Raw genomic sequence first — 16,932 nt, forward strand, 5'->3', positions numbered from 1 at the left:
AATGGGAGTGTAATTATTAAAATCAGTTTTTAAAAGTGTGTACCTTAGAATTTTCACTTATCCATATGTACTTGGAAACGTGCATAAGGACATTAAATACATCAGAGTTTGTATTAGTAATAAAAGGAAATAATTTAAATATTTGCTCTTAAAATTAATATATATAATCCATATATTTTCTATACTCATGTTTTCAAATGGTAATCAAAATTTAATATTAATAAATATAAAGATACCTGTATCAATATTGATATATCGATAACATACAGTGTGGAATGAAAAAAGTCAGAATTATTATGTACAGTATTTAACAATTGTTCAAATACAGGAAACATATTTTGTTTTGATTACATATCATAAATAAAGTAGAAAGATACTCATATCAAATTCATGGACGCAATCGCCTTTGGGGAAAGATGGAGTGAAATAACACTAGGGATGCTTACAGATATATCCACTGTTTCTCAAATGTTCTATCCTTTTAAAGCTGTATAGACACAGTCTTTAATTTACACATACACATATGTATATTTCATGCATTATATACATACATTGTATTACATATGTTTTGTATATATACATTAGTTACATGTAATAAATGTGTACATGCATATTAAAATATCCATATGCATATATTATCATATAAATGTATTTAATATAATTATGTAAGTATTATATATAACATATATAATTAAAATGATGCTTTTTAACATTTAATTCAGGCTGCTATTTACCTGATATTTGTTATGTCTTTCTTTATATGCCCCTATATTTTTCAAAATAAGCAGTTTTAAAAAAAGGAAAGGTTCTGTCTGCTGTCAAGGGCTTTCCATTTTTGTGATCAAAACTTAGCAATCGTTTTATTTGGAATAATAAGCAAGTAAGATGATCACATTCATAACTTATTTTGCAATAATATCTGTATACATTTAGCAACTTTGTAAAGAAAGGAAGTTGCCTTCTAATCACCACTTAGAACCTACAGAATAGAAGAGATGGAACATTTAAGGTGGATTCATTTTGGAGGTCTCGTTGCCTCCTTCTCACTATGCAGTGGTTGTGAAAGACCACAACTTCCTTAAGACTTGGATCTCACATAGGCATTTTCTTCATTTATATGCGGCCAAAACCTCTTCATAGCTAGCATAGGTAACATTTCAAACAGGATATCTAGAAAGTGTTGCAGTAGGGGAACTGTAAGCACATTTTGTGAATTATAAATATTTTCCTTCTTAAGATTTACATCTTTGGGATAAATATGGCTTTTGAATGAATAAGATATTTTAACAACTTCGCTCCTTTGTGATTGTCTCATTTTATATTTATCCAAGTAATTAATATAATATTTAAGAATTTTAGGGAAACCTGCCTGCTTTTTTGTAGACTAGGTCAAATATAATTCATCTTACCAAGATTCCACTTTATGAGATTTCTTTAATTTATAAAAGAAGTTTATACCAATTAGTTTTTAAAAAGGAAACGACTCTTTATAGAATTGGTAGAATCAGACAATCAGAGGTATGTATCATCCTGAAGTTCAACTAGATCATGTTTTTATTTTTCCTTTCTTTGCTATCCCTGTTTTAAGTTCTAGAAAGATGTTGAATTTCCAAGATTCTGAGACAGGCTCTCCCACTCTGAGTTTTTAACAACTATGATGGTTGGAATGTTCTTCCTTGCATTAAATTTTTTCCCTTACTTAACTTCAAATAATCCATTTAGTCAGTGAATGACTATATGGGTTTGAAATGCTTTTTGTGTGACCACTGTGAGCCAGGTGCTATGAGAAACAGGAAACACTTATGATACACAATCTTGGGTCCCACATCTCTCACAATTTTGTTGGGCACCAAAAATTAGGAAATAACTATACATTGAACCAGGAGTTCAGAGAAACACAAAGAGTGAGTATGTGTATTTTAAGTACATGTGAGTTATAAAAACTGGTTTTGTCACATGACGTTTCATGGGCAAATTGTAGTTTGTCCTGAGTCACAGAACTTGAAGATAATGTAGTTTTTTCTCCTTTGTCTTATCCATCCTATGCCTTCCTCCTCCCCACTTCTACCAAGAGCTCTATGTGCTTAGCCCTCACAATGCCAGACTGGATTCAGGATGAGAGATTATATGTTGTAGTGTTTAAACAAAGGTCCCCACAGTCTGTCTGTGTTCAGATCATAACTCTGTCACTGAATGACCATATTCAAATCGCTCAAACTCTATACTTCACTGTAAAATGGAATAATAATAAAAATTCACTTTATAAGGGTGATGAGAAAATGATATTCATCAAAAAAAGTAAAGTACTGAGAATTCTTGGCATGTGAAAAACACTCAGTAAGCATAGTAATTATTATTATTAGTGAATGAGATCATAGAGAGACTGCTTCTCTGTGATAATTTTTCTCTTTAACCTTCAGGATCTTGTCACTCCTTTTGCTACAGTGAACTATAAAAGCATTGCATGTTACTGGAGGTTGATTTCAACAAATCTCATGTAAGGTATGTTTGAGGCTCATAAACTGCAATCATAAAGTCAGGTAGAAATGCTAGCTCACTTCAAAATGGATAAAAACTACAGTTTAATGAAATTGCTCTTCACCTCTCCCCATCATTTTTATATGAGACTTTAATTCTCTTCAGGTGTCTAGCTCCAAAGAATGTTATATCTGGGCTTCAAATAGCCTTAAATACTTAATAAATATTATGAAAACAATATCTTCACACTCTAACTTGGTTCTCATTTCATATTTCTCGTGAAAGAAGTCTCGGTTTACTCTCCCAATAAAAGCAATAATAATCTCAAGATCTAAGAATCAATCTTGGTTTTCCAAACAATCAATTATTTATTTGGCAATATCTTATGAATTATAGTTAGCCTCAGCTACTGGAATGTAAAAACAACTTTATGGTTTGGAAACTATCTCTCAAATTCTTATGTTAAAAGTTTCTATTGCATCTGACCCTCACAAAATTTCACCCAGCACAGCATGCATTATTACATTGTATTACAGATGACACAAGTTAGGTGATCTGCACAGACTCCCAGGACGAAGTAGTAAAAGAACAAGAACTGTTCTTGCCACAGTGTGTCTGGCACACAGCAAGAGCATAATAAATAGTTATTTATTGAATAGATAGATGAAGATAATATAACTTCATAAGTTAACACACATGCTATTCATCCTACATACAAGGGACATAGAGATCACCTAGAGCAGAAAAAATAAAACTGCTGAATGACTTTATAGGATTCATAGAGCTAATTTCATGGTGAAATAAAGGTAAGGGGAAAGGCTTTGGATTCACAGTCCTTCACGATCTTTCCAAAGCCAGCTGTCATTGGTGCACCCAGATCTCTCTGAGGACTTCATATCTTCATGTAAATAAATGAAGGTAGGCATGAATATTACCTTGTGAACTTTTATTTGTCAGGAGGTGAGAAATTAGGGACACTGTTGTCTTTGCAATATATATCTTCTTGTTCCCCCCAAAATGCATTTTTCTGAGAAAAGTACTCACATACAGACACACACAAAAAGTTGCCTTCTAAATCTCCCACCATCTCACGCAAAAAGTTGCCTTCTAGGGCTTCCCTGGTGGCGCAGTGGTTGAGAATCTGCCTGCCAATGCAGGGGACACGGGTTCGAGCCCTGGTCTGGGAAGATCCCACATGCCGCGGAGCAACTGGGCCCGTGAGCCACAGTTACTGAGCCTGCGCGTCTGGAGCCTGTGCTCCGCAACAAGAGAGGCCACGATAGTGAGAGGCCCGTGCACCGCAATGAAGAGTGGCCCCCGCTTGCCACAACTGGAGAAAGCCCTCGCACAGAAATGAAGACCCAACACAGCCATAAAAATAAATTAAAAAAAAAAAAAAAAAGTTGCCTTCTAAATCTCCCACCATCTCAAGATCATACATACAAACAAAAATTTCTTATAAGCTTTACATATTATACAGCATAAGCAGTAGTATTTTAATGTCTAAAATAATACTTTTTTGTGTTATATAATATACAGGATAAAATGAGAAATATTTCATTATTTTCTCACATAAAACATATCTTCTGGAGGGTTTGCTTTATTTATTCATTTAACAAATATTTGTTGAGTTAGAAACCAGTGATTCTCCAAAATAATACCGGCCCTACTGTATAGCACAAGGAATGCTGCTCAATATTGTGTAATAACCTAAATGGGAAAGGAATTTGATAAAGAATAGATACATGTATATGTCTAACTGAATCACTTTGCTGTACACATGAAACTAACACAACATTGTAAATCAACTATACTCTAATATAAAATAAAAATTGTAAAAAAAGAAAAAAATCCTGGCCCTCAAAGAAATTACATTGTAACAGAAATAGATATAACGATAAGATAATATGCATTTATGACAAGGGCTTCATAGGACATAATTTAAGAAATGTGATAGAGACTTTGAAGAAGATAATATGTGAGCTGAAACATACATTTCAAGTGGAAGTTTCCTATGTAGATGTTTGGAAAGAGGGTTCTGCAGGCAGAAGAAACAGCAAGTGTAAAGGCTCTAAGATGGGAATGAACTTGGAATGTTCAGTGGGCTATAAATAAAGGACATTGTGACAAGCAGGATCTTCATAAAGACTTTGCATTTTACTAACATGTGGCAAAGGAAGTGGGAAAAGTGTTTTGGTGTAGGGAGAAGATCAAGGGCAAAAATAAGGCTGATCTCAAGAGGGAATAGGTTGTAAGATCTAGAGCAAAGTATACTTTGTATGGTTTACATTGTATTTCATTAGGTGACATCTTGTTCCAGTGAACTTCAAAGTGAACAGTGACCTTACCTGCAATTTTAAAACACACTACAGCTAGCAGTACAAATTAAAATATAATGCCATTTTGGTATAAAAATCGTTATCTGGGTCCTGCTCATGGGATGGGTCAAGCCAAACCTGAGTAGTGTCAGTAACAGGCTCTATTAAGTTAGAGGGACTAACTAGAAAGACATGGGCTTTTTTTTTTTTTTTTTTTTTGGTAGAAAGATGACCAAACTGGGGCAGCATTGCTCACAGAAACCTGTGATCTCTAGCAGGAAAAAATCTACAATATAATGAAGGAGAGGAGCCAGAATCTAATATAGGAGGCCAAGTCATAGACTTGTGATCCCAAAAAAAAAGAAATGAAATCAAAAGCTAAGAGATTAAGAATAGGTTGAAACATAAGAGTAAAGATAACTTACTACAATGGATATGAAAGGTGAGGAGTTGGAGGTTATATCTATGTGTTGTTGATACTACCATCCAGGGTGACCCTGAGAATGTCAGGAGGCCTGTAAGAGCAGAAGAGATGATTGCACCAAGTTCAGATGATTAAAATTGTAGCATATATGCCTATCCCATTGACTGTTCCATTGGAAAATTTGTCTTGCCTAAACAATGTTTACTGAAAATGAACTATTAACTTGATGCTGGTCATTATTTATTTTCGGCATCCGAGTTCAGCCATTACTCATGAATTTGTCTATTATGTCAACATATACTTCGTGACTGTTATAGATCCAACTTTTACATATATACTGTAAGAGGAGCCATGATATGAATGCAGTGAATAAAATAGATATCGTTACTTCCTGCATTATCTAAGCATTGAAAATCTACATTTCAAAGCCATGTTAGCTTTGAGTGCTGGCCAAGACCTCCCTGACCTTGTCACATTAGCTCTATTCCCATTGTCTAATGATAACATAAGAAAACGAAAATATATTTAAATTGTTCAATGCCATCTGGAATATTTCACTCCTGACACAGCACCCAGTGCCATGATCTCTTACTCTGTAGTGAGAGAAGGGAAGGGGCATCCAAGATTATAACAAAGAATCAATAGGAAGGGAAATCTGAACCGTTACTTCATTTCTTTTTATTGATATAGCTTGTCAATTTCTTTCCCTGACAAAAGAGAAACATTTTCACCTAAGTCATTTATTCAAAAAACTTTTTTGTGTGTGGGGATTGTGTTATGTGCTAGCTATACAGTGTGTTCTAATGTGTCAGGGATTGTGTTATGTGCTAGCTCTACAGTTCTGAACAAAATAGGCAACTTATACATATGTATATACATATAAATTAAAATTAATGATAAATTATATGAAGGAAACAAACAGGATCAATCATAGAAGGTAATTAATTGGGGAAAGGACAAGAATCTAGCGACTCAGGCAAGCAAATAAAAGGGACCATTTTGAATATAAGGTTACCATTCAGCTTAGCTCCCTCTCGTCCACTTAACAAAGCCCCTCCATTCTGGTTCTTATCAGATTTTTATTTTGTCTTGGACAACTTGACAGGGCAAGATTAATGAGAAAGAGGTACTTGTTTGTCATATTGCTTATATATTGCCAGTTGCTGCTCTTACTGTTGCCTTTTAAAAAATCTCTTGATATGACCAGAGAGAGATTTCTTTAACTGCTATTCTAGCAATAGACAATCTCATCTTAAGGATAAATTTTATGCCACATATGAGTAGAAAACACAGAGGTGGGCGTTGGGAAGGATCAAAGTCATAGTCACTACTCTCAAGAAATTGACCACAAGGGCTTTATAGGAGACAAGAAATAGGATGGGATGTAATATGCAGGTGTATTCCTGATATCATATATAAAAGGCAGTAGTTTTGTTGGGAGTATACTAGTTTGACAGGAAGAGACAACAGACTTTGCTGCTTCATTGATCCAGGGGTACACTGAAAGGGTGAACTCCACATATGCCAGTTTGTCCAGGGATATGGCTTTAGCACCTAATCTCTGTCTTCATCTCTCTCACCCCAAAGACCATATTTCATATCTTGAAGTGGATGTTTATGTGTTATTGTCTTACTAGGGTCTATGCATGCCCCCAGTTACCACTGGGTTACCATGAGATTTTCCCAAGGTTGTATGTCTCTCTTCATTTTTGTACCTGGGGATGTCTCTGTCATTTTTACTCAATTTTGTATCATTTTTAAACCTTGTCAGCAATTAAAAATATTTTTAGCAGTGGGATTTGGGGGTTAGATGGGAGTTAGAGATGGTTGTCTGCCTTGGGATGTAAACCTAAAGAAAAAATAGTCTGCAATAAATGCTGGAGAGGGTGTGGAGAAAAGGTAACCCCCCTACACTGTTGGTAGGAATGTAAATTGGTACAAACGCTATGGAGAACAGTATGGAGGTTCCTTTAAAAACTAAACACAGAACACCATATGATCCAGATATATGCCCACTCCTGGGCATATATCTGGAGAAAACCATAATTCGAAAAGATGCATGCACCCCAGTGTTCATTGTGGCACTATTTACAATAGCCAAGACGTGGAAGCAACCTAAAAGTCCATCGACAGAGGAATGGATAAAGAGATGTGGTACATATATACAATGAAATATTACTCAGCCAAAAAAATATGAAATGATGCCATTTGCAGCAACATGGATGGACCTAGAGATTATCATACTAAGTGAAGAAAATCAGAGAGAGAAAGACAAATACCATATGATATTACTTATATGTGAAATCTAAAAAAATGATACAAATGAACTTATTTACAAAATAAAAACAGACTCACAAACTTAGAAAACAAACTTATGGTTACCAAAGGGGAAAGGTGGGGGAAGGGATAAATTAGGAGGTTGGAATTAACATATATACACTACTGTACATAAAGTAGATAATCAGCAAGGGTCTCCTGTATAGCACAGGGAACACTACTCAATACTCTGTAATGACCTATATGGGGAAAGAATCTAAAAAAGAATGGATATATGTATATGTATAACTGAATCACTTTGCTGTACACCTGAAACTAAAACAACATTGTAAGTCAACTATACTCCAATATAAAATTTTTTTAAAAATTAAAAAAAGAAAAAAAAATTCCTTTATAGTGAAATAGAAATAATAATGCCAGTTTCACAGATGTTTGAAAGCATAAAGTTATTTTTTGCATGTGAAAGTGCTTAGAATATTATGATATACTATGTTAATAGAAAATGTTGATATTGTCACTTACAATCATATCCAAATAACTCCTACCACTTAACAGGGCCCAGAGGAAATAAGAGTTGTATCAGAAATTGAGTGGAGGTACAGGCCTATCTGAGAAACACAGAGGCCTACATCACAAGAGGAGTGATTTGTAATAAAGAAGGTTGTTGCTAATAGAAAGATGGCAGGTTTCTAAGAAGGACATGTTCCACTTTAGAGTGACCCTAGAGTATATTTCCTTGCCAGCAAAGCATCATGATTAAAATCATGTCAATTCAAGGGGAAAATGTAAGATATGTCTCTGAATTCCAGTGTTCAAAACATATCATGAAACACAGTAGCTCCTAAAAAACAGACTGAGTGCGTATTAAATGGCACGTCATAATGGAATTTATGTTAGGCAGTTGTGTTTGAAAACTAATATGTGTTTGTGTGGGGAACGAGTGTAGGCTAGGAGGAAAGGGAGAATCTAATCAGGTAAAATGATGACCAGAACTGCATGTAAACATTGTGTTGTGATCTCTCTTGTTTTCATAGGCGTCGCAGCTGAAAGCAATGAAAGAGACGGTACAACTCTGCCTCTCAACTGTTTTCCATGATCAACCTCCTCCCCCTTTGAATCTCTTCAAGCCGAGTCCAACTCGGATATCAATTCCATCCATGCCAAATGACACTAAGATTGCAGATGCAAGGACAAGAAGCAAGGTACACTTTATTTGTGCTTTGAAAAGTAAAATCGAGTAAGGTACTCACTTTACTTCATTCTGTATTATCATCAAAGTGAATCCAAGTAAGATAGCAAATTCATTGAAAAATCAGGAAGTAAGTGGGAGATAGGAACCCAGTTTGTAAGGTCTTCATAGTCACTTGGAGGATGTTGGAAAACAACTTTTCTTTAGTAGAGAGCCAGCTGTTTCTTAGGCAGGATTATTATTATTATTATCATTATTTCACAATAGTTAAAAGAAAAGATCTTGTATTACATTCCAGTATACACCAGAGGTCTAATATGGAAAATACTTTCTCCTAAGGTATAACCACCATCCTTACAAAAGTGAATACGTTTTTCAGGAATTAAGTCTGTAGTTCTCAATATTGCCTGTACATTAGAATCACTTGGGATACGTCTTTAAGAAAAATCCTGATACTTGGGACTCACCCTGGACCTGTTAAAACAACTTCTTTCTGGTTTGGTTCCAGTCATCATTAGTTTTTAAGAGCTCCTTAGGGGATTTTGAGATCAACTGACTTAAGCAAATCTTCCTTCGCAAATCCCTACCACCACCCTACTTTAGACAGGACAAAGGGGGCATTTCAGTTCTGCTTTTGTTTCAATCATCAGAACCTTCAATCTGCAGGCTCTACATTTAAGTAAATCTTGGTAAACTGAAATAGTTATGGCAGAAAGGAGTTTAGTTTCAGGCAGTATACTTGAAAGTGCTGGTTCTCTTATTACGTGCCTCAGGATTACTTGCTATTAAAATAAATGTTATAGATACCAGTCCAACTTCTAAAGCAAATCTCCAGTGGACTGGGGGAGGGTGGGCAAAAAGCCCTGAGAACCACTGTTACAAGTACCTAATGATGCATTACATCTGGGGCTTTCTTACTGCTTGTTTCTGTGATTCCTTATATTTGGATGAAAGGGGATATGGACAAATTGATTAGGGAAATACTATTTTCAGGATGAAGAGTCAAAGTTAAGTAAAGCAAAATAAATCTTCTAATGTTCTGTTTTTGTCTGTAACTGGTCGATTTCTCGATGACACATTAATCTGTATAATCTTGTTTTTCTGTCAAAATCATTTTAGAATATGTATTTCCATTTCATATTATTCTCTTGGTTTTTATTATGTCCTGAAGGATCTCAAAAAACTTTAGACCAATATTTTTCTCCTTTATGTCTTTCTGAACCTCCTTTGAAAACTCTAGGTCTACAGAATTTTTTTAATTCAACCAAACTCAGGGAAGAAAGTTGCATAATAATGTATTTTATTTATGTTTAGGAAAAATCCTGGGTAAATTTATTGAAACGGGTCATTGGTTGAATGCACAGCTACCCACACAATCTCCCCCACCTGCCAGGAAGCCACATAACTGCCTCCACTTCATGTTAGTCTAAGGGAGGAGCAAAGATTCAGCCTTACTAAGTCCAGTGACTTTGGGAAAAGCAGCTTTGTAATTTTATGGGCACATTACACTTGTCTCCAACTCAAAATACATTTATTTAAGCCCATTATTAAAACTGGGCTCTTTACGACCCTGAATGTGTAGAGGAAATTACTGATACTTTAACTGATTTACTATTAATAAACATATGTCCTGTCATTGAGATAAATAATAAATATTTATTATTTCTCTTGGCTTATCACAGGAAAACATAGGAAGCATTTAGATGCACGTGTCTTAGAGATTGCTCATTTTTCAAAAAGTAATAACAGAAATCCAAAATGTTTAAGGTAAAGTTCAATAAATCTAAGTTGATGTACTGTAGAGCATTTCATTTTACAGATTAGCATTAAAAGCTTCTCTGGCATTTATGTTTTGCTCATAGTCTTTATCTTTTCAATAGTGGTGGAAATTGTATTTTATGTATACTTGGGTTTTGAATCTCTATGCAGGCACCTCACAGATAATATTTGAAAAATCCTGAATGACGAAATGTGATAAGGGTGTATGTAAAAGAAGCAAACTTTTCAGTCATGAAACAATTTTTCTCTGAATACCAAAAACATAACTTTTAAATGAGGACATTTAATTGCTAAGTCTTCAGAGTTGGCTAATTATAGCCACAGTGATATTATGTACCTGACTGGGAGCTGACTGGGAGTGTGTGTGAGTACATCACTTAACCTCTCTGTGACTCACTTTCCTCAATACCTATCTCAGAGCATTGTGACATGAGCATTATAAATCATAGTTTTTCTTATTTTCCATGATATATGTGATATATGGCTATTCTCATCTACATTTCTTTAAAATCTTCACCTCTTCTTTGAAAGGAGAAGGGTATTTGAATGGTTTTTCCTGAAATCTGTGAAACACATCCAAGTAAGCAATTTTCAACCTACATTTGGAAAAATGCAATATAGCCCCAAAAATGTCATTTTATTTTTATTTTCTCTTCCAGGAGATTGGATAATGCAGACAGATTTTTTTATTGCATCATGCATGTGTGTGTATATGTCTATACATGAATATATATATACATACACATGTATACATATAAATTATATATATATATTCACTGTGGATTTTAAAAGTCACAAAATTCATTAGGTGGGCAGTTCAATATTATGAGAATTTACTGATGAAAACTTAAAAAATAATTTACATGTTGGTACTTTTTTAAAAATTCTGGAGCCTGTCTGCTACATAATCTTTTAGTCCTACAGCTTAAGTTTCTGCTGAGGAAACTCAATCAGGTTTTTCAGCCTCCTTTCCTTCACTGCATTCTCCTTTGCTGTCATGCCTACTCTATGATTCAAGTGAATTTTTTCTTGCCCTCCTAGTTAGAATTATTTTTTCTATTCTCAGTGTTCTAAGAGCACAGTGTTTATTCTGCATGGCTCTTGGTCATACCTTGAATACAGTGATGGCTGCATACTTCTCTCCCCTTAAGGGAATGGCTGTGCTTAGCTCATGGATTTGCTCTGCGTTATTGAGTATCCAAAGCAACGTTGCCAGAGAATTCATTTGAAATGTCACTTGCTGCATTTCTGTTTTAGTCAGCTTAGGTTGCTATAACAAAATGTGATGGACTAGGTGACTTCAACAACATACATTCATTTCTCACAGTTTTGGAGGCTGTGAAGGCCAAGATCAGGGTGCCGCCTTGTTCATTTCTTTATGAGGGCCCTCTTCCTGGATTGTAAACAGCTGCCTTCTAGCTGTGTGCTCATATGGTCTTCTCTAGGAGTGTTTGCACAGAAAGAAAGATGGATCTCTATCTCTCTCTTCTTTATAAGGGAACTAATCCCACCATGAGGGCCCTACCTTCATGACTTAATCTAATTACCTCTGGAAGGCCCCATCTCCCAATACCATTACACTGGAGGTCAGGGCTTCAACATAAGGTTTTGGAGGACACATTCAATCCACATCAGTGTCCCTCTTCTCACTGGACATTTTCCTTATAAGTTAGAAAATAAATATCATTGATTGATCATTAAGTGCCAAGTATTCAGCTAAATTGTTTTCCATCTGTGTGTAAGGACTATGCTCATCACTGGAGACACAAATTTGAAAGGACACAACCCTGACCTCTTGGAAATTGTAGCCTAATTTTCTGTAAAGAGAAAACAAGGAAAATATGCAAAGGGTGTGTAGCAGGTCAGGACTTTTTTTTGTATTTGTTTTTTTTTTAACTTTTTATTTTAATTTTTCATTTTATATGGTGCACGGTTAACAATGTTAATATTGAGCAGAGTTCCCTGTGCTATACAGTAGGTACTTGTTGGTTATCCATTTTAAACATAGCGGTGTGTACATCTCAATCCCTAACTCCATAACTATCCCTCCCCCGCCATCCTTCCCCCCTGGTAACCATAAATTCATTCTCTAAGTCTGTGAGTCTGTTTCTCTTTTTCTTTATTGTATATTTGAGCTGAGAACCATGACTTTTCCCTGCTTGTTTTACCAGTACAAAAAAACAGAATATGCATGTCATTGTATATATTTAGAATGGTGAATACTCCAGTGGTCTGCTGGAGATGGCTCATACACACCTACAAAAGCTAGCTGTTACATTTTCAGAATTTGTACTAGTCAGCTCTTAAAGTTACTATTAAATATTCATTATATACACTTAAAATTAAGGAAATCATACTAAAAACAAATGTAAATATCAAATATACTATATCATGCTATTATCTCTGAAGATTCTATGTCTTGAAGATATTATGTCTTTGGGATCCATGTAGTGGAAATACCGTATAATGGTATTCTACTGATATCTCTGTCCATCTTCATGTTCATTGATATCACATTGGTAGATTGAAGTTGGTAGTATTTATACTATAGAAATTGGCAAACACTACAAATCAAGGTCCTCCTAACCCCCAGAGTTAGTGAATAACATGCTCTTGTGTGTGTGTGTGTGTGTGTGTGTTAAGCCTTTAAGATGGGCCTACTGGGCATCATTGATAATATACAAATAATACTTGATCAACATATTAATTTATCTTTGACTTGTACTGTTTGTGTAGTAGAGCTAAATGCATAGTAAGTGCCCAGAAAAGGGAAAATAAGTATTAAAAAATCTTGTTCAATTAATGGCACATTCTGGAAAACTAATAATTTTTATATATCCATTGTACTGTTTTACTTAATTATATTCATTTTATTTTAAAATATTAAATGTGACTTTATATAACTTAGAAATTATATAAATGTAAGAGGAAGAACAGGAAATATATTACTGAGAGGTCTACCCTTTTAGGTGAAAACTATGAATTATTAATACAGCAATGTTGTTGGTGTTTATAACTGCATGATAGAGGGTTTAAGAGCTAGGATTCACTCTATACACCAGTGTGATGATATTTACTGCTCATATTTACTGGGAGGATTAAACAAGATGAGAAAAATGCTGGACAAAGCCAGTTGCCAGGCTCCTCCCTTCCTGTCTCCTCTTCCCCCCCCCCCCCCCAGGGCTGGTATCTCTGCGGGACAGGATGTAGAGGAACCTAAGCTCAGCTGGCTGCGTCTCTGCTCCTCCCCGCCTTGGTCCCTCTACTGGGACAGGGGCCTCAGGAGAGAGGATGTGGCTACTGCCTGCACCAGGCTCCTTATGGCTTAGGGAGATGGCTGAGTTGTTCTCCCCTCCCACCGCGCGGTCATCTGCTTCCTGGGCTGAAACTCACCCATCACCACATCAGGGCAGGGAACTATAAAAATAGAAAAGGCTTGTGTTTCTGTCCCAAGTGTTCCAGCCAAGACTCTTGAGGGCCCAGAGGGACTTCTGCCTATGTAATTAGGCTGTGCTTTTCATTTACATCCAAGAAATCATGTATAATGAACATAAATACAAGGAAAAAAAATTTAGAGAGAGAGATAAGATTCACTAGTCAGACTAAGTAAATATATTTTTTCTACAACTTTCTAATTTTGAAATCTTGATCAACTCAACTTCTCTGAGACTAAGCTTCCATCTGTATAAAATGAAGACAATAACAGCACCAACCTTACAGAACCGTTGTGAAGATTAAATAAGAAAATTAACATACAGCATTTAGCATATGTAGTAGTGTCTGACACTGAGAAACAGTCAATAAGTATATGAAATAAGTACTGTATCTGGAGATGAGGATAACACTTTGAGAAGATTTAAAGAAGGTTTTTGGTAGGATATTAATTAAAACAAAAACTATTTACCTTGTTTTATTGTGCAGATGTAAGAACACATTTATTCAAGTAAGTACACCTACAGCTTTTTTAGCATAAAAGTATGGATGAATCCTCACAGTACATTTAATGTCAGTGATCACAATTGTAAATGCTGTAAAGAAAGGAGAAAATTGAAAGAGAGCAGAAATAAGAAGCAATTCAGAAAAGTAGTGTAGATTAAAAAAATGATGAAATTGTGTTATGAAAGCTCATTATTTCATCCCCACCCCAGGCAGTCACCATCTTCTATCTTTGTTTTTCTTTCCATGCAACTCACTGCCTTGGATTTAGCTGCAGTTGACATTGGTAAAGGTCACAACCATGGCATCAACTTAATTAGACAAGGATGATTTGTTAATTTTTTTTTTCCAGTTTGGTAGAAATGCCAAAGTCATTTTAGGGCAGCAGCCAACAGTGGCCCTATTCAGGAGCTTAAAGGCATCCAAGCGAAAATTGCATTTTGCTTGGTGCCTGGAGGTTTAGAGCAAGGTGGATTTGTATTTCACTTTTTCTGCCAAAAATCTGTTGCAAAGTAATTTCTAAGAACTCTCAAAGCAGTGCACCTGAAATCATCATAGACCAAAGGGTCTCAACCTAGGCTGTATTTTTTTTAATCATTGGAGGCATCATTTACATCTGATGTCAATACTTACATTTTAATATAATCCAGCAGAAGTACAGGCTAGTTTGGGGGATTATTCAAAGCTCCCAGATTATTTATATTTACAGCCAAGGTTGGGAACTATTAAAATCCTTACTCTAGGAATAGGAAAGGAAGCGAAGAAGTAAGCCTGCCCTTTTTCTCCACTTTCCTGCTTCTAGAAGAGATTTCCCAACGAGCCTAAAGGTTTTCAGTTTTAGACAGATCTGTTTCTCTATCAGCTCTCTGTCCTTAGCTAACCATTTAGTTATCTATAACACCAACCAGTTGTTTGTGTTCTTTCCATGCTAAAAATATATATTTTATATCTTTGTATGCCCAGGATTATTGTGAGAATAAAAATGAAAACATGAGTCTAAAACATTTGTATAAAATATAACATTCCATCTAAAGAATTTTGTTTGGGTTTCATTTTTGGTCCTAGGAGGTCATAATTGCTTGCTTAATTACTTCCCAGCAGATATGGTATATATGTGGCAAGGAAGTTAAGTCTAAGTTAAAATTATATCATATTTCACATGTTACTATGTAAACATACATATTATATGTGCATATAAATATTTTCAACTAACATTATAAATTATGATATATATTTAATCTAGTAAATATAAAAATTGAAGCAACAAGGGCCCTTTGATGCTTTCTTTCTATTACTGGTGTGCATATTTGTACCCTGGCATGGTCTGAAACCAGATTTTCATTTATTCTTCATCCTTGGTACATGTATAATAAGAATATTACTTATAGAAATTGATTAGTTGGATATCTCTATGAACTTCTTTTAAAGACATATGTTAGCAAATGATATAATTCATTTAATCCTTCTGAAATTAAAATAAGAACAAAACATTTTTGGTAGAAATGTTAATTTACATAAGTCTAGGAAGACATATTGATATTCAGAGAAAACACTACTGAATACCTTTTATGTTAAGAATGACCACCAGTTTCCATTTTCCTTTTTTTTCTTTTATAATTGATATTTTATTGGTTATACACATTTCTTAATGTTTGTAATGAAATTTTAAAAGGCATGTAGTTGTAATTCTTTTTTAAACAGTTAACTCCAGTGACTTTCCGGCCTGAAATTTGGAAATTTTTCTTAAGAGTATATCAAGTACCAATATCTTCAAATGTTGATATACTGTTATATCGTAATTCTCACTGATTTACAGTTTAATATCATATACACTACAGACTCAAATTTTCAATCTTTCATAGCACATTAACAAAGTTACTAGGGAAATTGGACTACCACTACCAAAGATGTTACAGAGTACATGTAAGTCTGACAGGAAGAGCCAAGATCAAAGAGTGGTTTTCTTTAGGAAACAAGTATCCTAAAAAACATGAGAATAAAAGTAATTTAAAATGTTCAAAACATATTCAATGCACAACTGTGACTCCAAATTGTCATTTAGTATGCTGAGTATTATAGGATATAAAAACTACTGCCCCATTTATGGATGTTAAACTAACACTCAAGACAATCAAAACCTCCCGTATTCAATATGCTGCTCTTTTCTGGTTGTACCAAAACAAACAAATAAAAACATCACCACCACCACCACCAACAACAACACCAGCAAATAATTTCACCTCTTAAAAACAAAACATTTACACTTAAAAAAATGTAATAAGGTGAGATTCCTTCCTTCTTAAACACGTTTCTAGAGCCACTAAAAAACTTGCATTTAAAAAATAATTGATAAAAATATTCTCCTGGATTGTACAAGAAGGAGACAGGAACCACTGGCATGATATGGTATACATGCTATTAATCAGACTTGGCGTCTTTCTCCCTGCTTCATCAGAGGAGATGGACTCTCCTATTTAGTTTCTCCGTTTTCTGCGGCTAAATATTCTTTATTATCGTGATTAGCTACTTGA

At 34.8% G+C, this 16,932-nt stretch overlaps 1 protein-coding gene across 2 annotated transcripts in view; it reads left to right on the top strand.

The window, feature by feature from the left end:
* The window catches only part of LUZP2 (leucine zipper protein 2), a 425,211-nt gene that overhangs the window by 366,335 nt on the left and 41,944 nt on the right, over positions 1-16,932 (top strand). For both annotated transcript variants that reach the window (XM_059929605.1, XM_059929606.1), the window contains exon 9: positions 8,532-8,699. In XM_059929605.1, coding sequence (XP_059785588.1) covers positions 8,532-8,699 — 168 coding nt within the window. The remainder of the gene's footprint in view (positions 1-8,531; positions 8,700-16,932) is intronic.

Source organism: Balaenoptera ricei, chromosome 8, assembly GCF_028023285.1.
Source record: "Balaenoptera ricei isolate mBalRic1 chromosome 8, mBalRic1.hap2, whole genome shotgun sequence".
Lineage (NCBI taxonomy): Eukaryota > Metazoa > Chordata > Mammalia > Artiodactyla > Balaenopteridae > Balaenoptera > Balaenoptera ricei.